This window comes from Pelobates fuscus, chromosome 5, assembly GCF_036172605.1.
Source record: "Pelobates fuscus isolate aPelFus1 chromosome 5, aPelFus1.pri, whole genome shotgun sequence".
Taxonomy (NCBI): domain Eukaryota; kingdom Metazoa; phylum Chordata; class Amphibia; order Anura; family Pelobatidae; genus Pelobates; species Pelobates fuscus.
This window is the reverse complement of record NC_086321.1, coordinates 45,993,249-46,017,585: the sequence shown is the minus strand read 5'-3', so window position 1 is coordinate 46,017,585 and position 24,337 is coordinate 45,993,249. Positions and strand designations below refer to the sequence as shown.

At 40.3% G+C, this 24,337-nt stretch overlaps 1 protein-coding gene across 4 annotated transcripts in view; it reads right to left on the bottom strand.

Moving 5' to 3' along the window:
- Positions 1–24,337, bottom strand: part of RUSC2 (RUN and SH3 domain containing 2) — a 66,581-nt gene that overhangs the window by 4,510 nt on the left and 37,734 nt on the right. For 2 of the 4 annotated variants that reach the window (XM_063453800.1, XM_063453801.1), the window contains exons 3-11: positions 20,763–21,554; positions 17,205–17,402; positions 12,071–12,205; positions 11,903–11,979; positions 5,681–5,855; positions 4,148–4,253; positions 3,256–3,302; positions 1,931–2,789; positions 386–544 (exon numbers count right to left, since the gene is read on the bottom strand). In XM_063453800.1, the coding sequence (XP_063309870.1) occupies positions 386–544; positions 1,931–2,789; positions 3,256–3,302; positions 4,148–4,253; positions 5,681–5,855; positions 11,903–11,979; positions 12,071–12,205; positions 17,205–17,402; positions 20,763–21,554 (2,548 nt within the window). The remainder of the gene's footprint in view (positions 1–385; positions 545–1,930; positions 2,790–3,255; positions 3,303–4,147; positions 4,254–5,680; positions 5,856–11,902; positions 11,980–12,070; positions 12,206–17,204; positions 17,403–20,762; positions 21,555–24,337) is intronic. The other 2 variants (XM_063453802.1, XM_063453803.1) reach the window with 2 other exon arrangements.

Below are 24,337 nucleotides of genomic sequence, written 5' to 3'. Positions count from 1 at the left end.
TAAGCCGTAGTTGCTCTGGTAACTATAGTGTCCCTTTAAGAATGGAATTTATTTGCTGTTAGAGGGGTTAAGGTTGGTATTTATGTATTTCCCAAATATTTCCAGTCTCACCTTGACTATCATTGTAACACCGTTCTTTTTCGCATAGCAACTTTCTGGCCTCAATTTAATATTGTCAGATTTTCAAATGATATTTCAATATTTAGAAAAACTACTTTTAAACATTTATCCAAAAATATTAAATAATTTGAAAAGCTTATCTAACAATATTAAATCAAGGCAAAAATTAGAAAAATCACTCATTAAATGCATCTTTTACATTGTAAAATCAATGCAAAATAATATTTAAAACACGCACACCTGTTTTGGAATGAGAGATTCTTACCGAGAATTCTGAGAGCACAATGAGATGACTGCAGACCCTCCTACTGTTGACTGGACCTCTTCAGTCTCTGGAGCAGTCTCTCCCCAGATTCCTGCACTTACTGTCTGAGCCACCATCTGAAGGACAGATTTATCCAGACTGAGCCAGCCCGAGGGTAGCCTGCAGGAGAAACACATGCACAGGTCAGTGAACTTATAAAACATGTATTACAGTCATTGAAAATGCACAGCAGGACTACAAGGGATTTTAGTGAAGTACTGTGTTACTTTAATACGTTCAAGCAAACATACACAAAGTCCCGATCACCGTTTCAACCCCTACAAGGGTCTTTCTCTTTCTTTTTTTCTTTTTTTTTACTGTAAGAACAGTGGAATTCTCAGGATGTGGAATTCTTCAGGATGTGCAATTCTCTTCCTGAAGTAGTGGTTTTATCAGAGTCCATACAGATGTTCAAACAGCTACTAGATGCATACTTGCAAAAACAGAATATTCAAGGATATAATCTTTCAATGTAGGGTAATAACTGCTTGATCCAAGGATAAATCTGACTGCTATTCTGGGGTCAAGAAGGAATTTTTGATCCTAGCTTGTTGCAAAATTGTGCTTCAAACTGGGTTTTTTTGCCTTCTTTTGGATCAACAGCAAAAAACAAATGTGAGGAAGGCTGAACTTGATGGACGCAAGTCTCTTTTCAGCTATGTAACTATAGAACTATGTAACTATGTAACATTATACGAAAAAGGTCAGAAACAATTAATACTATTTTGCAAAGATAAATAAAGTTGCAAAAATAATCTGATTAGGGAGGTAATATTGTGCTATTGATTCGGGAACAATATGTTCAGATGTGTATCTCAATGACTGGGAAGGTTGCAGATATTTACCATCAGATCCCACTGATTGATTTTGAAGGCACTATGACTATGTGAACTATTAAAAGCAGGCTATGAAAAAAATAAAAACAACTCACTACATGCGTATGTGTTTCCCGCTCACTCGGACACAGAGTGTCGCAGATGTATTCTTCTCTTTTGTAACTCTGTGCATTTAATGCAGGCATTATTGTGTAACACACACATCTAGCCGACTGCTGAGTGTGACCACTGCTAAATTTGTGGGTTAACCTCGTGGTTCCTCCAAATCCTGTTCATCAACAGGACTGCCAAGAGTTGTTAACCTGGCCTTATTTTAATAAATATGGATATTTTCATATAAGTTTATCACCTCGTATACACATCCACTTTTATAAAGTAAAATAAACTGTTAAGGCACGTTTAAGAAATAAAAAAACAAAAAATTAATTTGCCAGAAATATTTAGTTTCATTGAATATATTGAATATATTAAAAGACACCAAGTCCAGCATGTTTGCTCATGATGTCTATGCAAGCTTTCTTATAACAATCCTACCAAAATCTTTTGGTTAGTAAGTTAGTAACTATAAAGAATTATGCACACGTAGAGAATATTATCATGGCATGCTGTGTAAGGCATTGATTTATGTATTTTAGGGTAATTATTACATAACTCTTTCATTGCCGCTTACCTGTTAGTTGATTTGCTTTCTCCTTGTCTTCTGGACCCAAACAAGTGACCCCATTTTCTGGCAGTGCTGCTCTGACTCAATATTGTGCTCTCTTTTGTCGTAGCTTCCAAAGTCATACTGGTTTGTTTTTTTTGTGGTTGTTCAGTCTCCTGTTCTTTGCCTTGCTTCAGTTCATTGACCACAGACTCCGGAGGACTACCCATCCATGAACGCCTGTCTTCCTTCTGTACTTTTTCTGAAACCTCCTTCTTAGTTGACCTTTCTTCTGTTGCAATCTCAATGTTAGGACAGGCTTCAGCCCCATCAACCACTCCTTCTCGGGGTGGTGGAGCTTTTTTTGGTGTGCCAGTACTGCTCAGCCTTTTCCTTTCCTGTCGTGTAAACCTGGTTGAATCAGATGAGCTCTCTATATAAACTTGTGAGCTTTGCATTAGTTGGTACCACCATCCAGCCTGCTTGTCTTTTTTATGGTCCATTGCATTATCCTTCTTTTGATCTTCAACATTTTCCACAGTTGCAGCACCTTCTCCTGTTGGCCTCTCAATGCCTGATACATCAGAGTCTGCCCTTTGTACAGTCTTTTTCTCTTGTGTGACTTGGTCCTCCTCCTCTCGACTTCTCATAAGCTGCAGAGTGGAGTGGACAGACTGCATCAGGTCCTGCTTGACTCTCAGCATTTCTTTCTTCTGCTGTTGTTCTCGGCTCATTTGAGCCAGGTGGTACTCAAATAATAGGTCCAAATCAAAAGGTAACAGTGATAGTGGTTGCAGAAGCAGCAGGAGCTCCTCAAACAGTGCCTGACAAACTCCATGTGACACAGACAAGAAGCCAACTGGTTCATAGTGAGACCAAATAATATCTGAGGAGTAGAACAGTGAAGAACAAAAGATGAACAAATGCTCTAGACCGGGACATATAAACCCAAGCTTTTAGAGCAAACAATGTGCAAGACTGAAGCATAAAATGCATGGGAATCAACTTAGTCTATCTGTTTTGTAAATACAACAACTTATGGTAACTTATCTTCCTGATACTTCATACTCAGAGACACATAATTGGAAAAAAATGAAAGCTCTTCTTAACATTTGTTAACATATATTTAACCTATTAACAATTATCCCAATCTTCCTCTTACATTAAGCATGCCACATCGGACTTGCAATTAAGAATAAAAATTAATTCTTGATTATTTCCCGATACCATGTAGACAGAATGTGTGAATAATTTGTTAATTATGGAAAATAGGGATATATTAAGGTTTTAATATGAATAATTTGGAATCCTAACAGGTCTCCCATGACCTCCAAACATTGGACTTAACCTACCTTCATGGTTGTGTAGATGGTTAAACCAGAATTCAACCGAACGGATGCTGAAAAACAAAAAGATAATTCTTTGGCTGTGCAAAATGTAGGTAGCAAACAGAAGATTAGATATTTAGCTAGAAAATACAGCTCATGTGATAAAGATGCTCATATAAACTCAAACCCACCAAACTCAATAGTAGGAAGAAAGGAAGGAGTATAGGTATTCCCTACAGAAAAAAAGACTCTAACAAGGAATACACACTTCATAACCCTTGACCATGTAAAGAAAAACAGAGAAAGAGTGAAGCAAACACTCCATCTGGACAGTACTCTCTGCTGGAGATCAGAAAAAGGTCAATGGGCACAAAATGTGAACATCGAAACTGCCGTACTGGCTGCATATTCAGGCAGTCTGCATTGTGGGAGGGAATATTCAACTAATAGCATTAAAACAAAAATTAAAGAATGATAGCTTTGAGAATGGACAAAAGCTTAGAGAAACTCAATAGCTTGCCCTTCGGTACATCCCCGCTCAGGTCTCAAAATAGTTTTTGCTCACTTGTGTTATTACAGAGAGAACATATCTGAAGCATACCAGACTGGTCCCATTTGTACGGGCAGTCCAGATCCAAATGCGAGCAAGTTCCCTCTGCCCAAGAGATACAGCAACCCCAGACGATTGTTTCGACCTTCTTTTGAGCCTCGTCAGTGAGTTATAGCTGATATCCCTCTAGGCACACTGAGCACGGGGTCCACGTCTGGATTACCCTTTTAACTTGGGTTGAGCCAATAGCATTCAAATATAGCATTATATAAGTAACACTCGACACATCAGAGAAATGGGTTAACACCAGAGATGACATTTCAGGCTCAAAAAAAGTGACATGTTGATTCTGACTAATATGCTTACTTGAGCAGACCAAAGATGAATGCATTGAAGCGTAGGCTGTGGTTGGACAGCTCATGGTATTGGTTGACTTTATAGCACAGGTTGTGTAGGAGTTTCGTGGAAGGACCTTAACAAATGAATGAAAAAGTCAGTCAAATAACTCATTAATGTGTGATCTGCAGCTCAGCATAACACATATAATGTGTATATTTAAAAATTGTGCGTGGGAAAAATATAACAGGTTCCCAAAAAGTTAGTTCATGAAAATAACATCAAAAGAACAAGAATATGCTTTGGTGTTTGGATATACAAAACTGGAGAGAGAGGTGGAGCTCCCACCAAATTTGTAGTGGTTGTGGGGTAATACAGGGCCTAACTCAGAGAAAGGAGATAATAGAGAGGACTTGAAAACAGGTCTGCAAGGAGGCACACCTGGTTCCAGTCCTATTACCCTAATGGAAATTACTGAGTAAAGGTAATTGGCATATAGTGCCTAATTTACATAAGCATAGAAAATAAAAAACTTTATTGTCCAATATTGGATAAACACATCTAAATATCCCAGACACCCAAAAAAAAGTGAAAAAATAATAATAATGAAAAAAAGGAGATGATAGTAAGTATAAAATAGGACCAACTGCTGGAGCTAATGTGTACAAGGTGTACTAATTACAAAATAGCCAGATAGTGATACTGATGAAGTGGAAACAGTAAAGGTAAAAAAAAAGTACTCTCTGACAAGCCATACACCTATTTGATCCTGCTGTACTTAGAGCCACACAGACAGATTTACATTACTTTGAGCTTGACTAGTTATAAGATATACCCATTCTGTTGCCACTTGGCCAGTACGACTAGGGTTACCTTATTGCATCTACCTATGTATACACTATATATCTCCCCTCAGATACTGTTGCCACTTCATCAGTATCACTATCTGGCTATTTTGTAATTAGTACACCTTGTACACATTAGCTCCAGCAGTTGGTCCTATTTTATACTTACTATCATCTCCTTTTTTTCATTATTATTATTTTTTCACTTTTTTTTTTTTTGGTGTCTGGGATATTTAGATGTGTTTATCCAATATTGGACAATAACGTTTTTTATTTTCTATGCTTATGTAAATTAGGCACTATATGCCAATTACCTTTACTCAGTAATTTCCATTAGGGTAATAGGACTGGAACCAGGTGTGCCTCCTTGCAGACCTGTTTTAAAGTCCTCTATATTATATGCTTTGGTGTTTATCAAGAACAATTCTGATGAAGGGAGGTACAAACGTTTGAGTTTATGTGTACATAAGCACGAGAGTGTCACAAAATATTTTACAGGAGAACCATGTTGTCAGTTAATATTTCAAGTTTCTTCTACATAGTGAGTGACTCCCACCAGTAATGTCTGAATGACTCCATTGGACATTGTTGTTCTATCTCACTATATGAAATGATATTATGCATAACATGCACAGTGAATGTACTTATCTATGCTCTACCCCTTTTTGTATTTGTAGCAAAGTGAAGAGTCTATTAATTAGCTTTTCAGGGGACATACCCAGTTGTGTTGAGGCTTCCACCACTGTCCAGGGCATGTTCCTCCTCTGGCCAATGATGACATCGAGTACCCAAGGCTTCAAACCATCACTGAGAATATCCCTGATTGCTGGGCACAGGTATTTCAAGACCAGGTGTCCAATGTTGGGGCTCACCGAACTATTTCCCAGCTTGGCCTGATGCACAAAGCAGAGAATGGAAAAAAAAAAACCCAAAGATATATTTTTACAAAATGATACTTAATAACTGGAAACACATCCTTTATTATATTTGTTCTGCCCTGTGCAAAGTTTTGTGTTAGCTGGTTCAAATGAACATCTGGTAGAGGAACCTTTGAAATGTAGCATGTCAATAGACCATTAAACCTTTCTCTGCCAAATTCAGCATTTGCAAATCATAAAGCAGGAAAATACTTGAACGCAATTTATCATGTAAAGCAAGTGAGAGTTAAAAATTAGCAAGGAGACACCAACCAGTGATGACCCATGTGAGGAGGATGAAGAGTTAACAAATAATTATGGTGATCCCGTGGTCCCCTCTTTCAACTTGGAGGAAACCACCCAATGCTCTCCTGTGTTTGTACAAGGGCACACAATGTATGTACAAGGTTGTAGATCCCCAAATGATGCATTAAGGCTAGCCTATATCCAACAGCTAATTGTCTACGATAGCGATACTTAGTTCCTGTGTGAATAAAGGGCGCTAGTAAAATAAATAATCCCACCACTTTACTTTTTTCTGCGACTGTGACCTACTAGCCTGTCCTGGCCAGGGAAAGCAGCCAATTCCCTGATTAGAGATGGATATGGACCTTTTGGGATTGTGGAGGTTATCCCGGTACACCGATACCTCTTCAGCAATCCCATGGCTACTCAGGCTTTATACTCTACCGAACATTATTCAGGTCATATACACCAGCTTGACTTTTTTAAGATACACTGACAGATACACTCTTTCTGCGCAGCTCCTGGCGGAGCATCACACAAGGCCTCTAGAGAACTCTCTAAAGGCCTTTGACCTTATCTGTGAGGCTTTCCAGGTGCAGCTACAGAGTAAAGGGAACCCTGCAGCACACGCACACACCCCAGTGGACAGCTTGATGACGGGGGACCTGAAAGAGTTGTGCCAACTTTCTGCAGGCTGCGGACACGTGGGGACTCAAGGGGACAATTAGCAGGTAAGGTGAAAATGCCCAAAGTCATCACAGCCATATCAGCGACCATTTGGCTCCAACATTGAGACAGGCCTTGATGCGTGGAGCATCTCGACTGGCAAGCACAGTGTTTCTGCTCACGAGACTGCCTGGAGGCTGGTCAGTGACTGCTCTCGGGTCTGTACAGTTCTGGGTTTTATGGTAGTGAGAGGAGCAGCCCTATAGGGATTTCAGCTGCTGATGATTTTTTCCCCTACAACAAGGTGTTGGTTTGCTTAATAAGGAATACATTTTTCTGACGTGGAGCGGTGGTGTCTTAAGTATTTCTGACTCTATTTCTCATTTTATTTTCGCTTTTTCATTTAGCTGTCTGATTTTTTTTTATGTCCTAACTCTCATTAACTTTGACTTGTTGTTTAAGTTTTGCATAACCTCAATAAAACATAGATTAACAAATACTGGGGAATAATAGTGATTTTGAAATAATAGCCCATTATTTTAAACTACTAAACTTGAAGAATATTTCAAGGGCATTACTCCCAACCTTTCAAAAGGACAAAGAGGGACACTTTAAATTTAAGGGTGAGAGTTCTAGTGTGGCCAGGGGTGGGCTGTTTTTAGAAATTGTCTGATTTGTAATGTAATTTTGAACAAAAGCAATGTATATTATTTACACCAACTGATTTCTAAGTACATTTATTGTAGTATAAAGACAGATTACTGTCACTAATATGGCTATGGAGACGGAGCTCTGTTATACACTCAGACACACTAACACGATGCTCAGAAAATAAAGGTAGAGGTATACTAGGATAGAAGAAATGGACAGAGGGATTTTGGGCCCAAAATAGGGAATGACACTCTAAAACAGGGACACTTTGGAGGTATGCAGAGGAAACATATACAGGTAAATCTAGTTACATTACATACAGCCGCTCTGTATTTGCAACATGTTAATTTAAACAATGACTAATCGCTGGCCTGGTAAGACTTTAACAAATGCTTTATACCTGACAAATGGTTAGCTGATTCACTATAATTATTCTGCAGATTGTGTACGGTAATTATCCACAGACCATTGTTACTCAACTATGCTGCAAGATAAACAATTATAGTATAAGCACATTACTGGCATTGTGTTGTAGTTCAGTCACATTCATAACAGAAGCAGGTTTGTTTGTTTAAAACTATGGACAAACACTTCTTACAGCAGCATATTCAGGGGATACAGTCCCCAACTTTAAAGGACCACTATAGTGCCAACACCCTCATGGTCCCACTCCTGCCGGGCTGAGGGTGGAGGAAGGGGGTTAAACACTCATCTTTCTCCAGCACCAGGTTCCCTCGGCGCTGGGTACTATCCTCCTCCTGTAGACGTCATCGGCTGAATGCGCATGCGCGGCAAGAGCCGCGCGCACATTCAGCCAGTCCATAGGAAAGCATTCTCAATGCTTTCCTATGGACGCTGGCGTCTTCTCACTGTGAAAATCACAGTGAGAAGCTCGGAAGCGCCTCTAGCGGCTGTCAATGAGACAGCCACTAGAGGCTGGATTGACCCTATTGTTTCTCTGAAACTGCTATGTTTACAGCAGGCAGGGTTAATCCTAGATGGACCTTGCACCCAGACCACTTCATTATCCCCTTAAGGACCAAACTTCTGGAATAAAAGGGAATCATGATGTGTCACACATGTCATGTGTCCTTAAGGGGTTAAGGGGTTAAGCTGAAGTGGTCTGGGTGCCTATAGTGGTCCTTTAAACAAACAATCCAAGAGGGTCTAATTTTTTGTTTCATTTTTTTAAAGTGCAGATTTCAATAGAAGTGGCTTTCCAAACACAACAATCATGTCTATCATCTTCTCCTCACCTATAATATCTCCATTCCAACAACACATTCCAACAACACAAACCAGTTAACCCTTTACCCCTCCACACTCCCCTATGGTCCCAGCTGCCTTTATAATTTCCTCATCTACAACAAAACACTACTATTTTTCTGTTTCAACCTGACTTCTCTCATTACTAAAATCTCTCTTTCTGGTTACCTATCCCTATTGACACCATCTTCATTGCTCCTGCTTTACTACCCTCCTCTCTTTGTTCATCCCATACACTATACTCATACCTATCCACCCTTTCCCCTCCAACTCCTTGTAAATCCGCAAAATACAGACATCCAACCAAAACATTTATATCTTACTCCCACCTTCTCTTACTTTCTATGCTTCTACTCCTGGCAGCTGGCGAGGTCTCTCCAAACCCTGGTCTTGCCTCTACCCACCTACATTGTGTCCACCCTAGAAACCTCTCTAATCTTATATCCATCCCAAGTCTCCCTTTAAGCCGTCCTTCCATTCTGCCCTTTGGAATGCTTTAACTGAAACTTGGTTCTTTCCTTCTGATACAGCTACCCCTGCCTCATTATCCTATGGTGGTCTACAGTTTACGCACAACCCAAGACAGTCTAAAAGTAAAGATGGTGGTGTAGGGTTTCTCCTTTCACCCCATTGCTCCTTCAAAACTCTACCCACCCACCCCTTCCCTCTCTCTCTCCTCCTTCGAAATTCATTAAATTCGCCTTTTCAAACCCTTCTCTGCTAATATGTTATTTATCGCCCCCCTGGTTTCCCTCTCCTCTTCCTTGACCACTTTGCAGCCGGCTACCCTACATCCTCTCCTCTAACATACCATCCCTAATTCTCGGGTACTTAAATATTCCCATTAACCCACCCCTGACCTCAGCAGCTTCTAAATTACTTTCAATTATTTCCTCCCTTGGGCTATCGCAGTGGGCTAATTCTCCCACCCATGTAGCTGGCAATACCCTCAACCTCATTTTCTCATGCTCCTGTTGTGCTGAACGCTCCTGGAGAAAGTCTTGCACCCAGTCGGACTTTCTCCATTATAGATTCATATTGTGTTCATACAGCGCAGCCCTTGCACTCGCCAAACAGTCATAGAAACATAGAAACATAGAATGTGACGGCAGATAAGAAGCATTCGGCCCATCTAGTCTGCACAATTTTCTAAATACTTTCATTAGTCTCTGGCCTTATCTTATAGTTAGGATAGCCTTATGCCAATCCCACGGATGTTTAAACTCCTTTACTGTGTTAACCTCTACCACTTCAGCTGGAAGGCTATTCCATGCATCCACTACTCTCTCAGTAAAGTAATACTTCCTGGTATTATTTTTAAACCTTTGTCCCTCTAATTTAAGACTATGTCCTCTTGTTGTGGTAGTTTTTCTTCTTTTAAATATAGTCTCCTCCTTTACTGTGTTGATTCCCTTTATGTATTTAAATGTTTCTATCATATCCCCCCTGTCTCGTCTTTCCTCCAAGCTATACATGTTAAGATTCTTTAACCTTTCCTGGTAAGTTTTATCCTGCAATCCATTAACCAGTTTAGTAGCCCTTCTCTGAACTCTCTCTAAGGTATCAATATCCTTCTGAAGATACGGTCTCCAGTACTGCGTACAATACTCCAAGTGAGGTCTCACCAGTGTTCTGTACAATGGCATGAGCACTTCCCTCTTTCTACTGCTAATACCTCCTATACAACCAAGCATTCTGCTAGCATTTCCTGCTGCTCTATTACATTGTCTGCCTACCTTTAAGTCATCAGAAATAATCACCCCTAAATCCCTTTCCTCAGATGTTGAGGTTAGGACTCTATCAAATATTCTGTACTCTGCCCTTGGGTTTTTACATCCAAGATGCATTATCTTGCACTTATCCACATTAAATGTCAGTTGCCACAACTCTGACCATTTTTCTAGTTTACCTAAATCATTAGCCATTTGGCTTATCCCTCCTGGAACATCAACCCTGTTACATATCTTAGTATCATCAGCAAAAAGACAAACCTTACCATCAAGACCTTCTGCAATATCACTAATAAAAATATTAAAGAGAATAGGTCCAAGTACAGATCCCTGAGGTACCCCACTGGTGACAGGCCCAAGCTTCGAATATACTCCATTGACTACAACCCTCTGTTGCCTGTCACTCAGCCACTGCCTCACCCATTCAACAATATTGGAATCCAAACTTAAAGATTGCTATTTATTGATAAGCCTTCTATGTGCAACAGTGTCAAAAGCCTTACTGAAATACTTTTCCTCTCTCATTAGTTCATGCTCCCGCAACCCCAGGCGTCTATTTGACACCTTTAACTCTCTTCTTCGCCCTCCTGTGGCCACCCCTCAAACTAACCTTACAGCTGAGCTACTTTACCAACAAGATTAAACAGTTTAGCATTTCCTGTCTCCTGCTCTGTTAATAGCCTTCCAGACCCTGCATGAGCCTCCTGTGTGTGTAAGTTTGAACTTCCTTTCTTGCACAGTCTGTTTAACTTAGCATTTCCTGTCTCCTGCTCTGTTAATAGCCTTCCAGACCCTGCAGGAGCCTCCTGTGTGTGGTTAAAGTTCAATTTACATAAAAATAGATAAAAACTTCTAAAGGAGGTTTACAACTGATTGAAAATTAAAGCTTTTTTTCCATGCATGCTGTGTCAGTCACAGCCAGGGAAGGGCTGCATAAACAGAAACAAAAGGGATTTAACTCCTAACTGGCAGAGAATTGAGCAGTGAGACTGCAGGGGCATGATCTGTACACCAAAACTGCTTCATTAAGTTAATGTTGTTTGATGTCTATAGTATCCCTTTAAGCTGTTAATATGGGAACTAACGATGGACAAGGCACAATAATGTCTAGACCTCCAAAAATATTTGAAACTGGAAAAGCTTACATGTATTCTTCTTGGTGAAAAAGATTAGGATATTACTTATACAGGAAAAAAGTAGGACATTGGACATGGTTTGTTGAAAACTCTACCCACCTACATGTTATACTCTAAATAGGCTCTGTAGCAGTCCTATTACAACATGTTCCCGCCACCATAAAAGACAAACCGAGCAGAATTGCACAGAAAAACTATCCATGCAAATATAGTTGTATTTCTGTTGCTGGAATATTATACTTTGAAGTACGCTCCTGTTACTGATCAGACATTGTCTTTAGGAATACATTACTCTTGTCAATGGCATTGAGAAATAACACAGCCTTACCTTCACACCCGGGTCTCTGCTTGTCCCAAAATGAGCCACGATGAGATCTACCGCTACATTTACGGCTTTCACCAGCCCTGAGGACAAAGCAAAGGTAATTACCATCCAAAGACTGTATGAGCTGGACCACAGAAGCCCCATTTAATAACAGAATGCAGATTATCTCACCTCTCTTCTGAAGAAGGTCAATGGACAGAGACTCGGCACTCCCGTCTGGTGACAGGCAGAACTCAGCTGGCGGCCGCTCTGTGAGGGAGAAATAATCAGGGAAGAAGTCGCTGGAGCTGAGGGCTGATGGCTTCCCTGTGAGACGAAACCCAGCAGAATGGAAAGCATGTGAGCAACTACCAACCAAATTTCTAATGCAAAATAAATACAAGCTAAATTAACAACTACAGGGATTTAATTTAAAGGTAACGACCTCATGCAATTCCTGGCAGTTGTCCATTCCACTACGGAATCTGTTGGCGCTATATAAATCGCAATAATAATTATAATGATTATGCCTGGGTAAGGAGACAGTGGTTTTGGTGAAGCACAGCTCCCATAACCCTCTACAATACGCTATGCAGGCATTCCAAGATGGGAAAAATTGGAGAGTCGTTTGGAGAGTTCTCTGATTGTTAATATAAACTACAAATCCCATAATCCATTGCTAGTATACACATGCTGACGATTGCTTTGTATGGCAAAGCAATGTAAGATTATATTCAACACGTACAGCCTCACTTACTTCAACCTTTTCTCCGGTGCTGGGTTTTATCCTGAAGAGAAATTAATGACTCTGCCAGGGCTCAGTTCCTCTACTCTGCATCTCTGCAGAGGGATTCGAAATCATGGTCCCTCTTGCTTCTACTCTCACTCTTTACCAGCTTTTGTAGGTTAATCTTCATGGATGCATGATTGTAGACTTGCATGGGGAGGAGGGAAAGCTCTGAGTACACTACAGGAATTCTTTTATGGTTACCATAGCAGGACCTACACTATACAGATGATTGGTGTAATTGTATATACTACCTTTTATGCCCACATATAGACATCAGTTTTACATCGTGTTGGTGTTGGGAATCTGCACTTCACGAAATGCCATCAAGATCCTTAATATCCATGAGCAACATATTTAACAATTTAGAATTTATAGTTATATATTTTTGTCATACCTAGATTACAAAGTAGCTATGCATTCTATGGTTTAAATGAATGTTAGGCTACTTTCCTTTTAAAGAAAAAGAAACCGGTATCAAAAAGGTTAAGTAATTTCACTCCATCAGCCAATGAATTCTAAATTGTGCTAGGCAGCACGAGGAAGTAATATTTTTATAAAGTCAAGTATAACAAATTATTCTGACAGTGGATATATACACAGATCATTTCAACAAGAACAAATTATAGCATAGAATGGTAACAATCTACAGATGATTTATAATGGATCTATAAATTATAACATTCGGCATATAATTCATGAAGATCCCATGATCCCCGTATAATTTATCAGGATTGTGTGACCTGCAATGCTCTGCATACAATTACACATATACTGAAGCTGAATTAGTCTCTGTTTCATTCATACAGGTCTCAGGGGAGGACATTCTCTGCATCACATTCAAAGAGGTCCCATGAGATAGAATTCTCTGAATCTCATTTATACAGGTCTTAAGAGCTAAAATGCACCAGCACCCTATGCATACAGGCTCTATGAGCTGAAATGCTCTGCCCAGGGCCGCCATCAGGGGGTGACAACCATAACGGTTGTCACGGGCCCGGCGGCCCTGGGGGGCCCGGCCGCCCGGGCCCCACGTGTAGCGCATGCTGATGGGGCCCATCGGGTGGCCCACTCACTTAGGGCCACCCCATGGGCCCTGTATCTTCAGGGGCCCGGTCAGCGCTGCGGCCGTGCAATAGCGCGACCGGGCCCCTTTAAAAAAAATCCCAACCGCAAAGTACTGCTGGGAGGAAGTGGCCGTCACTTCCTCCCAGCTCCCTCCCCTCCGCACCGCGCGGGAGGCAAGAAGGACAGGCCTGCAGCCCGCAGGAGCCACGCCGACTCCCATCAGCCACAGCCTTCCACCTGCAAAAAAAGGTAAGAAAAATTAGCTGTATTTGTGTATGTATGTCTGTGTGTATGTTAGAATGTCTGTGTGTATGTTAGAATGTCTGTGTGTATGTCAGTATGTCTGTGTGTATGTTAGAATGTCTGTGTGTATGTTAGAATGTCTGTGTGTATGTTAGAATGTCTGTGTGTATGTTAGAATGTCTGTGTGTATGTCAGAATGTCTGTGTGTATGCCAGAATGTCTGTATGTATGTCAGTAAGTCTGTGTGTATGTCAGAATGTCTGTGTGTATGTCAGTATGTCAGTATGTCTGTACGTATGTCAGTATGTCTGTACGTATGTCAGTATGTCTGTACGTATGTCAGTATGTATGTAAGAATGTCTGTATGTCAGTATGTCTGTACGTATGTCAGTATGTCTGTGTGTATGTCAGAATGTCTGTGTGTATGTCAGAATGTCTGTGACTGTCTGTGTGTGTATGTCAGTATGTCTATATGTATGTATGCCAGTATGAATTAATGTATGTCTGTGTGTACGTATGTGATGTCGGTGTATGTGTGTGTAAGTCCTCATGCATGTGTGTCTGTATGTATGTATGTTAGTATGTGTCTATCTGTCACTATGTATGCCTGTGTGTCTGTATATGTGTGTATGTCTCAGTATGTGTGTGTCAGTACGTATGCCTGTATGTGTGTCTGTTAGTATGTATTTGTGTGTGTGTGTGTGTCTGTGTCCTTTTGTATCAGTGTGTGTTTTTGTGTCTGTGTGTATTCCTGTGGGCGGGATTTGGAGGCGGGCCCTGTGGGCGGGATTGGAGGCGGGCCCCAGGGGGCCCAGACCCTGAGCTGAGTTAGGGGCCCCAAAATTTCTGGTGGCGGCCCTGGCTCTGCCTCTTAATCACAGTGGGTCCAAGAGCTGAAATGTTCTGCGCTCAGGAGTTAAAATACCTGAGAAGCTCTGCATCTCATTCACACAGGTATTGTGATCTATAATGCTCTGCATCTCATTCACACAGGTATTGTGATCTATAATGCTCTGCATATCATTCACACAGGTATTGTGATCTATAATGCTCTGCATCTCATTCACACAGGCATTGTGATCTATAATGCTCTGCATCTCATTCACACAGGTATTGTGATCTATAATGCTCTGCATATCATTCACACAGGTATTGTGATCGTTAATGCTCTGCATATCATTCACACAGGTCTTGTGATCTATAATGTTCTGCATATTATTCACACAGGTATTGTGATCTATAATGCTCTGCATCTCATTCACACAGGTCTTGTGATCTATAATGCTCTGCATATCATTCACACAGGTATTGTGATCTATAATGTTCTGCATCTCATTCACACGGGTATTGTGATCTATAATGCTCTGCATATCATTCACACAAGCATTGTGATCTATAATGCTCTGCATCACATTCCCACAGGTCTTGTGATCTATAATGCTCTGCATCTCATTCCCACAGGTCTTGTGATCTATAATGCTCTGCATATCATTCACACAGGTATTGTGATCTATAATGCTCTGCATATCATTCACCCAGGTATTGTGATCTATAATGCTCTACATATCATTCACACAGGTCTTGTGATCTATAATGCTCTGCATCTCATTCACACAGGTCTTGTGATCCATAATGCTCTGCATCTCATTCACACAGATATTGTGATCTATAATGCTCTGCATATCATTCACACAGGTATTGTGATCTATGATGCTCTGCATCTTATTCACACAGATATTGTGACCTATAATGCTCTGCATCTCATTCACACAGGTCTTGTGATCTATAATGCTCTGCATCTTATTCACAAGTGAAGGTGAAACTAGCCAAACTGAAAACAGAATTGACTATGACTAGGAGAATTTTCTAATTCAGCTATTATGTTCTACATTTTTTAATTAGTATTATTATTGGCATCTATATAGCGCCAAAAAATGATGCTGCTTTTTACAATATTATTAAGGGGATTTAAACAACAAACTCTGACAATCTATTACAGATTTTTACAGGAGCAATAGGTTGATGAGGACTCTGCAAGAAAGAACTTTATGTGTTTTTACCTCACCTCCTCTATATTGGGGTATAGCAACCGAGTGACAAGGTAGGAAAGCAGCAGAATGTTGAGGTGAGAGTGAAGTAGAGAATGGACCCACTAACCAAGTGCATAGAGAAATGGCTGTTACCCTTTTTAAAGGGACATGCATCACTTCCCAATTATTTTTTTTAAATCAAGCAAATACTTTTAAACAAATATACAAACCAAAATAAAGCAAGAAAAACATTGAAAAGTATATAATACACATTTCAAAAATTATTATAAAATGGTCAGAATGCATTATTGGGCACACCTCTTAGCTACGGAGTTTCTTCAGCCTCCTCCAACACATACCCTCCTTTACTTACCCATCTCAGTTTCAGACCAGTCCACGAATTACTGAAACAAGGCATCATTGTGCAACAGCAAGAGAGAGAATCCTGACACTGGAGCTTGTTGTGTATGACCACACTAGCAAACTCCCTCTCATCTCCCCCTGTTAGGATGTTGCAAGGTGAAAAGATCTTTCACCTGCACATATGTAAACCTATCAAACATTTCCAGCATTCCTAGGGATAAGACACTGATTGGTTAGACCAATGTCCCCCCTGGAGTGAATGCAGAAAGCATAAGAAAGAAGAAGCCAGCAAATATGAAAAAATATATATATTTGCCTGTTTTTTTTCAGCCTGCAGAGTGAGGCAACTGTCTCAACCAAAGCTAAAGCTTTTAAATGAGAAAATTGTCTCAAAGTGATGCCTGTCCCTTTAACCCCTTAAGGACACATGACATGTGTGACATGTCATGATTCTCTTTTATTCCAGAAGTTTGGTCCTTAAGGGGTTAAAGGATGCACTCTGAATAAATGGAAAGTCTTATTTTAGTGCATGACCCTGCCTGTATTTCACCCATACTGGTTTTGGAAGCTACAATTCTCTGCAATACATTCATATAGATTCTAGGCTCTATAATGCTATGAATACCATTCATAGAGATGCCCAGGCTTTCAAACTCTCATCATATAATGTATATGGTTCTAGTTTTTCAGATGTTCATACACATCCTGTAAACTGTGAATGCCCTATATATTAATCACACAGAAACAAAATTCTCTTTTTTCATTCAGTCACAGCTTAGAAACAAGGAATTCTCTCGCACACAGGGATAATATACGGTGAGCCGCTAGATCGCACCATTGAGCCGCATGTGTTGGTGGTTGCTGTGCATGCTGCTGTGGAAGTCGAAGAAATGGCTCCTTCGTGTTATCTTGGTCTCCTGCCTCCTGTCCATGCTGCCGGACAGCCCTGCTAAACCATGAACACGATCCAGGCCCAGCGGGTTCCTGCGCCTGTACTCCCTCCATTTCAAGGCCTGGGGGGACAGGTGGTTGGCTGGAATATCCCGAACAGTTGTCAGGTATTCAGTGCAGCGTGCAGGAATGAAAGAAAAGCAGAGAAAGTGGAAAGAGAATGGTTAGTGCAGAGTGCAGGAACATAGCAGAATCAGCGAATAAGTGCCACAAAGCTGTGTATTAGTTAGTTGACTCATTAAATAAAAGGGCAATCTGGTTTTGACCCAAACAGTTTGACAAGAAAATGGTGGCACGGCTCATAGACCCTTGGCAGAATAACCAGTACTCTGAGCTGTAGTGTTTATGGTGTTTACACTGCCCCTTTAAGATTCAAGGTATCAAACTTTCTTTTTAGAAGTGATTTGCTCATTCAATGATGATACAAATTTGTGTCATGAAGTAGTACAACTCATGGCAATAAAATTTTACACAAATGCAGCTAATTTGTAATGGACATGTATATGAATGAAACAAAATGGATCAACATTACATTGCAACGAGAGAAAATTAACAATGATGTTTGTCACCTACAGGAACTGTGATTTTTCACACATATTAAAGGGACACTATAGTCACCAGAACAACTACAGCTTAATGTAGTTGTTCTTGTGAGAATAATAGCTCCTTTCAGGCATTTTCATGCACACACTGCCTTTTCAGAGAAAAGGCAGTGTTTACATTGCCTCTGGGGACACCTCCAAGAACACAGTAAGCAGCCCTGCCGTTCAGTGTCCCCACGCTCTGCATGGAGACGCTGAATTTTCCTCATAGAGATGTGCCGATGTCCCGTGCTGATTGTAGCCAATCCAATGCAAGCCACCTAAATGGTGGGTTTACCACTATAGGATCAGGAATACATGTTCATGATCCTGACCCTATAGTGATCCTTTAAATAATACTTCTAATACTACTGAATATTAATATACATTTGATATTTACACTTATCATGGTAAGTACTTAAATAAGGAATATAGTAAACCTACAATAACAAGACTAAGAGGGTTATTCACTATGCTCTGAATTTTATCAGTTAAATTGACAAAATTAGTTGATTTAGAAAAATTATCTAAGTCCGCTTTAGTCACAACTAGGCAATTTTAGCCTAGATTTTCCAATTTGAATTTAATTAGCTACATTTTGGAGTTCAGTGAATAACTGACAGATTTGGGATTTTTGGGTTTCTTTTTTTAATATGACCATTGAAATGAGCAATATTTGGTTAAATGTTACTGTTCTGTTAAGAAGAAGCAGGCTTCAAATGGAACACAGTTCTAAAATACCATTTCTGTATCTTTTCAACAATTGGGGCAGGGATCTAAAATAAAACAATCACCATGGAAACTGATTGTCACTAGCGTTTCCACTTTAGAACTTTGCCCCAGAATTGATGTTAATTTAATACCTCCTAAACACACAACTGGGCTCATACCGAAATAGAGTTTGGTATTATTATATTATTATTAACCTTTGGGATGCCTTACTAGGTTCTAGCGTTGGACACGTAGAAAACATGGGATTAGTAAAAAAAAAAAACTCATGCAGCATTAACGCAACAGACAGAAAGTGAGAATAAGGGATATATTCTTATACTTCTGCTACTGATTATTTTTGAGATAGCAATTTCCTAACTAGATGGATGACCAAGACTGAAATAGCCTTGACTTCCTATGATGTGTGTCTTGGGCTGACTGTGTATTTACGTTTATATATTCAGTTATATTTCTGATGACTTCAGTGGAGGTATGACTTTGCGGAGATGGGTGAACGCATAGTACGCTGTAGTGAAATGAGTGGGGAGAATGAAAAGGGAGATGGAAATGTGCAAGGAGAGTGAATTTAGATCGAACTAAAGAGAGCTGAAGAAAGTTGTAGGATAAGTAGGAATCTAATGGGTGAATGAATAATTGAGACAAAATGGGGAAAGGGGGATTAATATGTGCTGAGGAGACGGGAGATGGAAGATAAAAGGTGATGTGGGGTGTGGACAGAGAGAAGAGGGGGACCGAAAGGAAAAGTAGGGGGTATAATGAGATTGAATGGTCAAAAATGCTCAATGACACTTTATGTGGCCCCTGGAATGTTGATTCCATAGAATTCGGCTCTCCATATCAATGAATTGTACAGAACATCTATAGATTTACGACAGAACTTTGTCACAACTTTTTGTCAGCTAATCAGTCAGGCCAAGATGGACCCAAGTTTATATTTCTATTTTTATCCTTTTTCCAATATAGGGTATGAAAGCATTCTAAGCTCTGATACACTATAAAATCATGTTATTTTTTTTTATATCACCTGCATCACAGACCTGTTTTTATAATGGATTTAAAAAGTGAGATTTGTACACTTGTTGTTATCTTTGTACATAGGGTTATTCCCTAAACTGGGATTTGTAGAGAAATAAATAGGGAATTTTTTTATTGTTATAAGAATCCTTGCAGCATCTAATGAAGAGATATGGCCTTTTTAAAAATGATTTATATGTAAAATACCAGAAAATTTGGCCTCTAGTTTCACAAAGCACTAGATTCCGCTGGCTCCTATGACAGCTATCGCAAAGCGTGGGACAATTTCACACTCTTTGCAATATGACAAAGAGCATTCTGATTCGTTGGCTAGTAACCAACCAATCAGAGTGCTCTTCCAACCAAGTCTCAAGAGACGTATTACTTTGACATGTACCATCGACCTAGAGATTGTTGCAGACCACGTACACCCCTTTATGGCAATGGTGTTACCTGATGGCAGTGACCTCTTTCAACAGGATAATACACCATGCTACTATTGTTTAGGAATGTTGTGAGGAACATGACAAAGAGTTCAAGCTGTTACCTTAGCCTCAAAATTCCCCAGATCTCAATCTGATTGAGTTTCTGTTGGATGTGCTGGAACAAGAAGTTCAATCCATGAGGGGAACCTACATGATGTTAGGCAGGTGGTTTTAATTTTGTGGCTGATCAGTGTATTTATTTTAAAGTGTTGCCTTCCATGAACAAAACAGTTTTACCCATCACAGGTAGAGGGAACAATATAGAAGATATTTTATGTAATGATGGAAATATACTGCAGATAGAAGAATACTGCTAATAAAATATGTTAGCTTATTATGTAGATATATTAATCCAGTGATATTGGTGACTGAATTTTGGTAAAGCAAGCATTTACAGGAATTTCCCTCTTTATCAAGTCACAAAAACTAAATGTTTTGGATTTGATAAATTTAGCAACTTGCAAAAGCTTGATGTTTCAAATTCTCCAAATGATGTTAGTCCAATAAAATGGTATTACAAGAGGAATCAATATAAATTTTTTTTAACATTTACTAGTAATGCAAAAAAATATGAACAAAATGTGTTTTCTATTTTTAATATACCGGTACAAGTAGTGGGGTTTTCCCTACCATTAAGTGGTCGCAAAACAGGTATACTCTCTGAGCCAGGGATACCCTTCTCTTCTTCATTCCTGGGTGGCACGGACTCTCTGTTTTCATGGACCACTGTGTTCAAAAGTGGCAAGGAGGTAATGGGAGGAAGTCCATGCTTTGACACAAGAGTACTGGGTTCTTTGAGTGGCTCTCTCTTAGTTGTCAATATTTTAACTTCCAGTTTGGGGGAAACTTCATACTTTCGAGGGGGCTTTGATGCTCCTGGCAAGGTGGTTCCTCTAGTAGGTGGTGCTCTCAAAGGCAGAAGATTGGCAGAAACTGGACATGAGCGGCTTCGAGGTGGCTGCATTTCCTTGCCTTTCTCAGGAGAAGGAGAGCTAGAAGAGCCAGAGTCCATGCTCTGAAAAAATGTGGCATTGTTCCTGATAGGAGAGTAACTGCCCAGTGGGGATGGACGAGTTGTATCAGGGACTGTTTTTTTATTCTGATCTTCTCTGCTGTTTGTCATTCCATCCAGTGTAAGTTTGCCTGCCACACTAATTACCTTGCCATGACTGTTAGCTGCCTCAGTATGACTAGCCAGTGTAACTGGTGCTGAGGACTGGGCATCAGAGATATTATTTTGGCTTGATGATCGGCTACCAGACAAGCTGTAGAGTTGGGACAAGCTAGAGGTGAAATGGTTATGCAGAGGACGAGTCTTGGGCTTGCTGAAGTGATGTTGGAAAACAAATGGTTGGATAGGTAACGTGGTTGGTCGCTGGTCCTTGCTGTAACGGAAAACAGGCTTTGCCTCAGCTCCAACACCTATGGGAACAGACAATGGTTATTTTAAAGTAGGATATGTTTAAACAAGTGGATATCAAGCAAGTAGTTTCATAGTCTACAAAACATAAAATTCACTCAGTTTACCATTCGATCATCTGCAGAAACAACGATTTCAAGGTGGAAAAAATTTACTTCAATTTCTTTTTTTTTTTTTGTAACTTGACAACTTTCAACATAGTAATTGTTTCCATGGTTGTGGAACATATCCATTAAGCAATAAACGCACACACAGGCTTAAAAATACCAACACGATTCCTTGCTCAACACTAGCACAATAAAGATAGCCATTTTAGAGATTCATAACATATCAATAAATGTTACCAACAACGATGTTCATAAAAAGCGCTCTGTTAGACTCTTTCCTCCTGTTTGTTTGGACCCATTACAACAGTTAACAATCACAAGGTTTACAAGAAATTAAATAATAAGCCCTAACACTCGGTTTAGTATGTTTCAGTTTTGTGTTGTAAAAAAGTAAATCTGGTCTTTTCACTGGGACCCATGGTAAATGGTGGATCCCATCCTTGGGATAAAACCTAAACTACCTTTACTACCACAGGCTGGTAAAACATCACAATCATTTGTGTTTCCCTACATACAGTACTTTTGGGCAAGGTCTCAATGGGGATACAAACAATAGCTGGACTAAGGTCCCTGTTAGTATTTTTTTGGTAAGAACTCTATCGGGATACCTACAGAAACTTGGATAAAATCCCTTATAGAGTGCATACAGCACCTTGGGCAAGACTTCTATTAGGACACATATAGTACCTTGGGTAAGGTCCCTCTTAAGAGTGTAAACAATACCTCGTGTTAGGCTTCTACCACACTACATACAGAGCTCTGGATACAGTCTCAACAGCATAGACAGTGCTCTAGATATTTCATCGGGAGTACATCGTACATCAAATTATTGTGTTATATATTGCATAGCAAGTATAATTTATAGAGTGAATAGATACTTGTTTAGAACGTGCTATAGTGCTATAATCTCCCTGTTAGAGAAGATATGAAACATTGTTATGGTAACACATTCATATTAATTAGGAATCTAAGCCCTTCAAAGGAGGCCCTGCCTGAAGTGCATGTGTTGGGTTAAATGACATGTTTTCATTAGTATGGGAATGCGATCCCAGCGAGGAATGTTTCTGTTTAGCTCTAAACTAAGCTGCTGTTTTCCTTTCAGCACGGTTTTCAAATTATTCGATTAACGCTTTCTTGTGATAACTTACAGAGAATAATCTTTACAAATGGGAATCTGCCATTGAGACAGATGAACGGGACAAGTGATAGAAGAAGAATGACTGTTTTTTTGGCATTAAACTCAACTCTTTTGGTCCTAAAATAATACAAGGGACGCACACTTTGCTTCCTCTAGGAACTGACTCCATGAGAGAGTTGCATACCAATTATTTAAGGGAGGGAGGAGGAACTAGTTCTAAAATCACTGCAAGTACCTTTGGTACAATCACGATTCTCTGTCTAAATACCAGACATGATTAACAAAAAAGGTGAAACTGTTTGCTGTGAATTCAATTAAATTCCAATTTTGTAAACCTGTTAAAGTGACTTTGACAATAGCATTTAATATTGCTCTTCTAATTATCCTCATTGAAAAGCAGCAATTAAGAGAAGGCTGCTTAGGTTGAAAGCAATTTTATTAAAGACACGGAGGCTCATATTATGCATAACTCTTTCTTTATTTTCTCAGCAGCAAAGAGAGAGGAATATAAATATTGTCAAAATGAAAGAAAAAACTGTTCAGGCATAACAGGCAGCCAATCACATAACAGAGGAAGTAGCTATATAAGTCCTGTGTCTCCCACAATCCCCCTCTTTCTTTGCTGCTTCCTCAGACAGCTAAGTATCCATGTTTAGCTCTCTTACTTGTGGCATTTTGATTGTGGTATTTCTTATTATTATTGCTATTTACTAATTTACTTTGGTGTTGTTTTATTGATGCATCCTTTGTTTTAATTGTATATGCATCGTTTTATTCGTTGTGCTCCGCTTAGTGTGCCTTGGGGATCCCTGAGGGTTTTTCCCCTTTACCGGGAGGTTTTTTCTCCCTGCCTTTCCCTTGCTCCCTCTCGCGGGTGCAGACAGTGATTGGTGCCGCGGCCGGTCCTTTCTTCACGACCGCGGCTACGTGCACTTCCCTGCCCGCTCACGGACTTCCCGCGCGGGCAGAGTGCACGCGCCCCTTCCCCCGACGGGTGCACGGCCGCGAGCACTTCCCTCGCGTGCGGCGGCCATTTTGGACGGACCTCCATGCGGTCTGCCTCCTTGCCGTGCAGTCGGTCGCCTCGATCCCTCCCGGGCACACTAACGGTCTGAATTTTTCTTACTATCCTTCTCTGTGGGTTACTCAACCCTTTTAGTTCTCTCCTGCCCTGTTTCGTTAGTTTACAGCTTGCTAATTGTTGCATCATGCAGGATAGGGATGATGGGCCTGCAGATCCCTCTGGGGACTTTACCATGGAGACTACTGAGAGTGCTATGGCCTCTCAGGAATTTCAAGCTTTGCTTGAAGCCACTATGGCTTCCTCCCTGCAGAAGGCTATTGCCTCAGCCATGGGGGCTGTCTCCTCCTCATTTACCCACTCCCTGCACTCGATGGTTTTACCTACAGTAACCACCCCAGCTTCCCAGGGTGGGGGGTCCCCTTCCCCTGCCCAGACAGTGCCTGGGGCACGTAAGGCTAAGGCCAAATCCAAAAATGTCGGCTCCCACTCCTCGATGCAGGTGCTACCTGCCTTGAA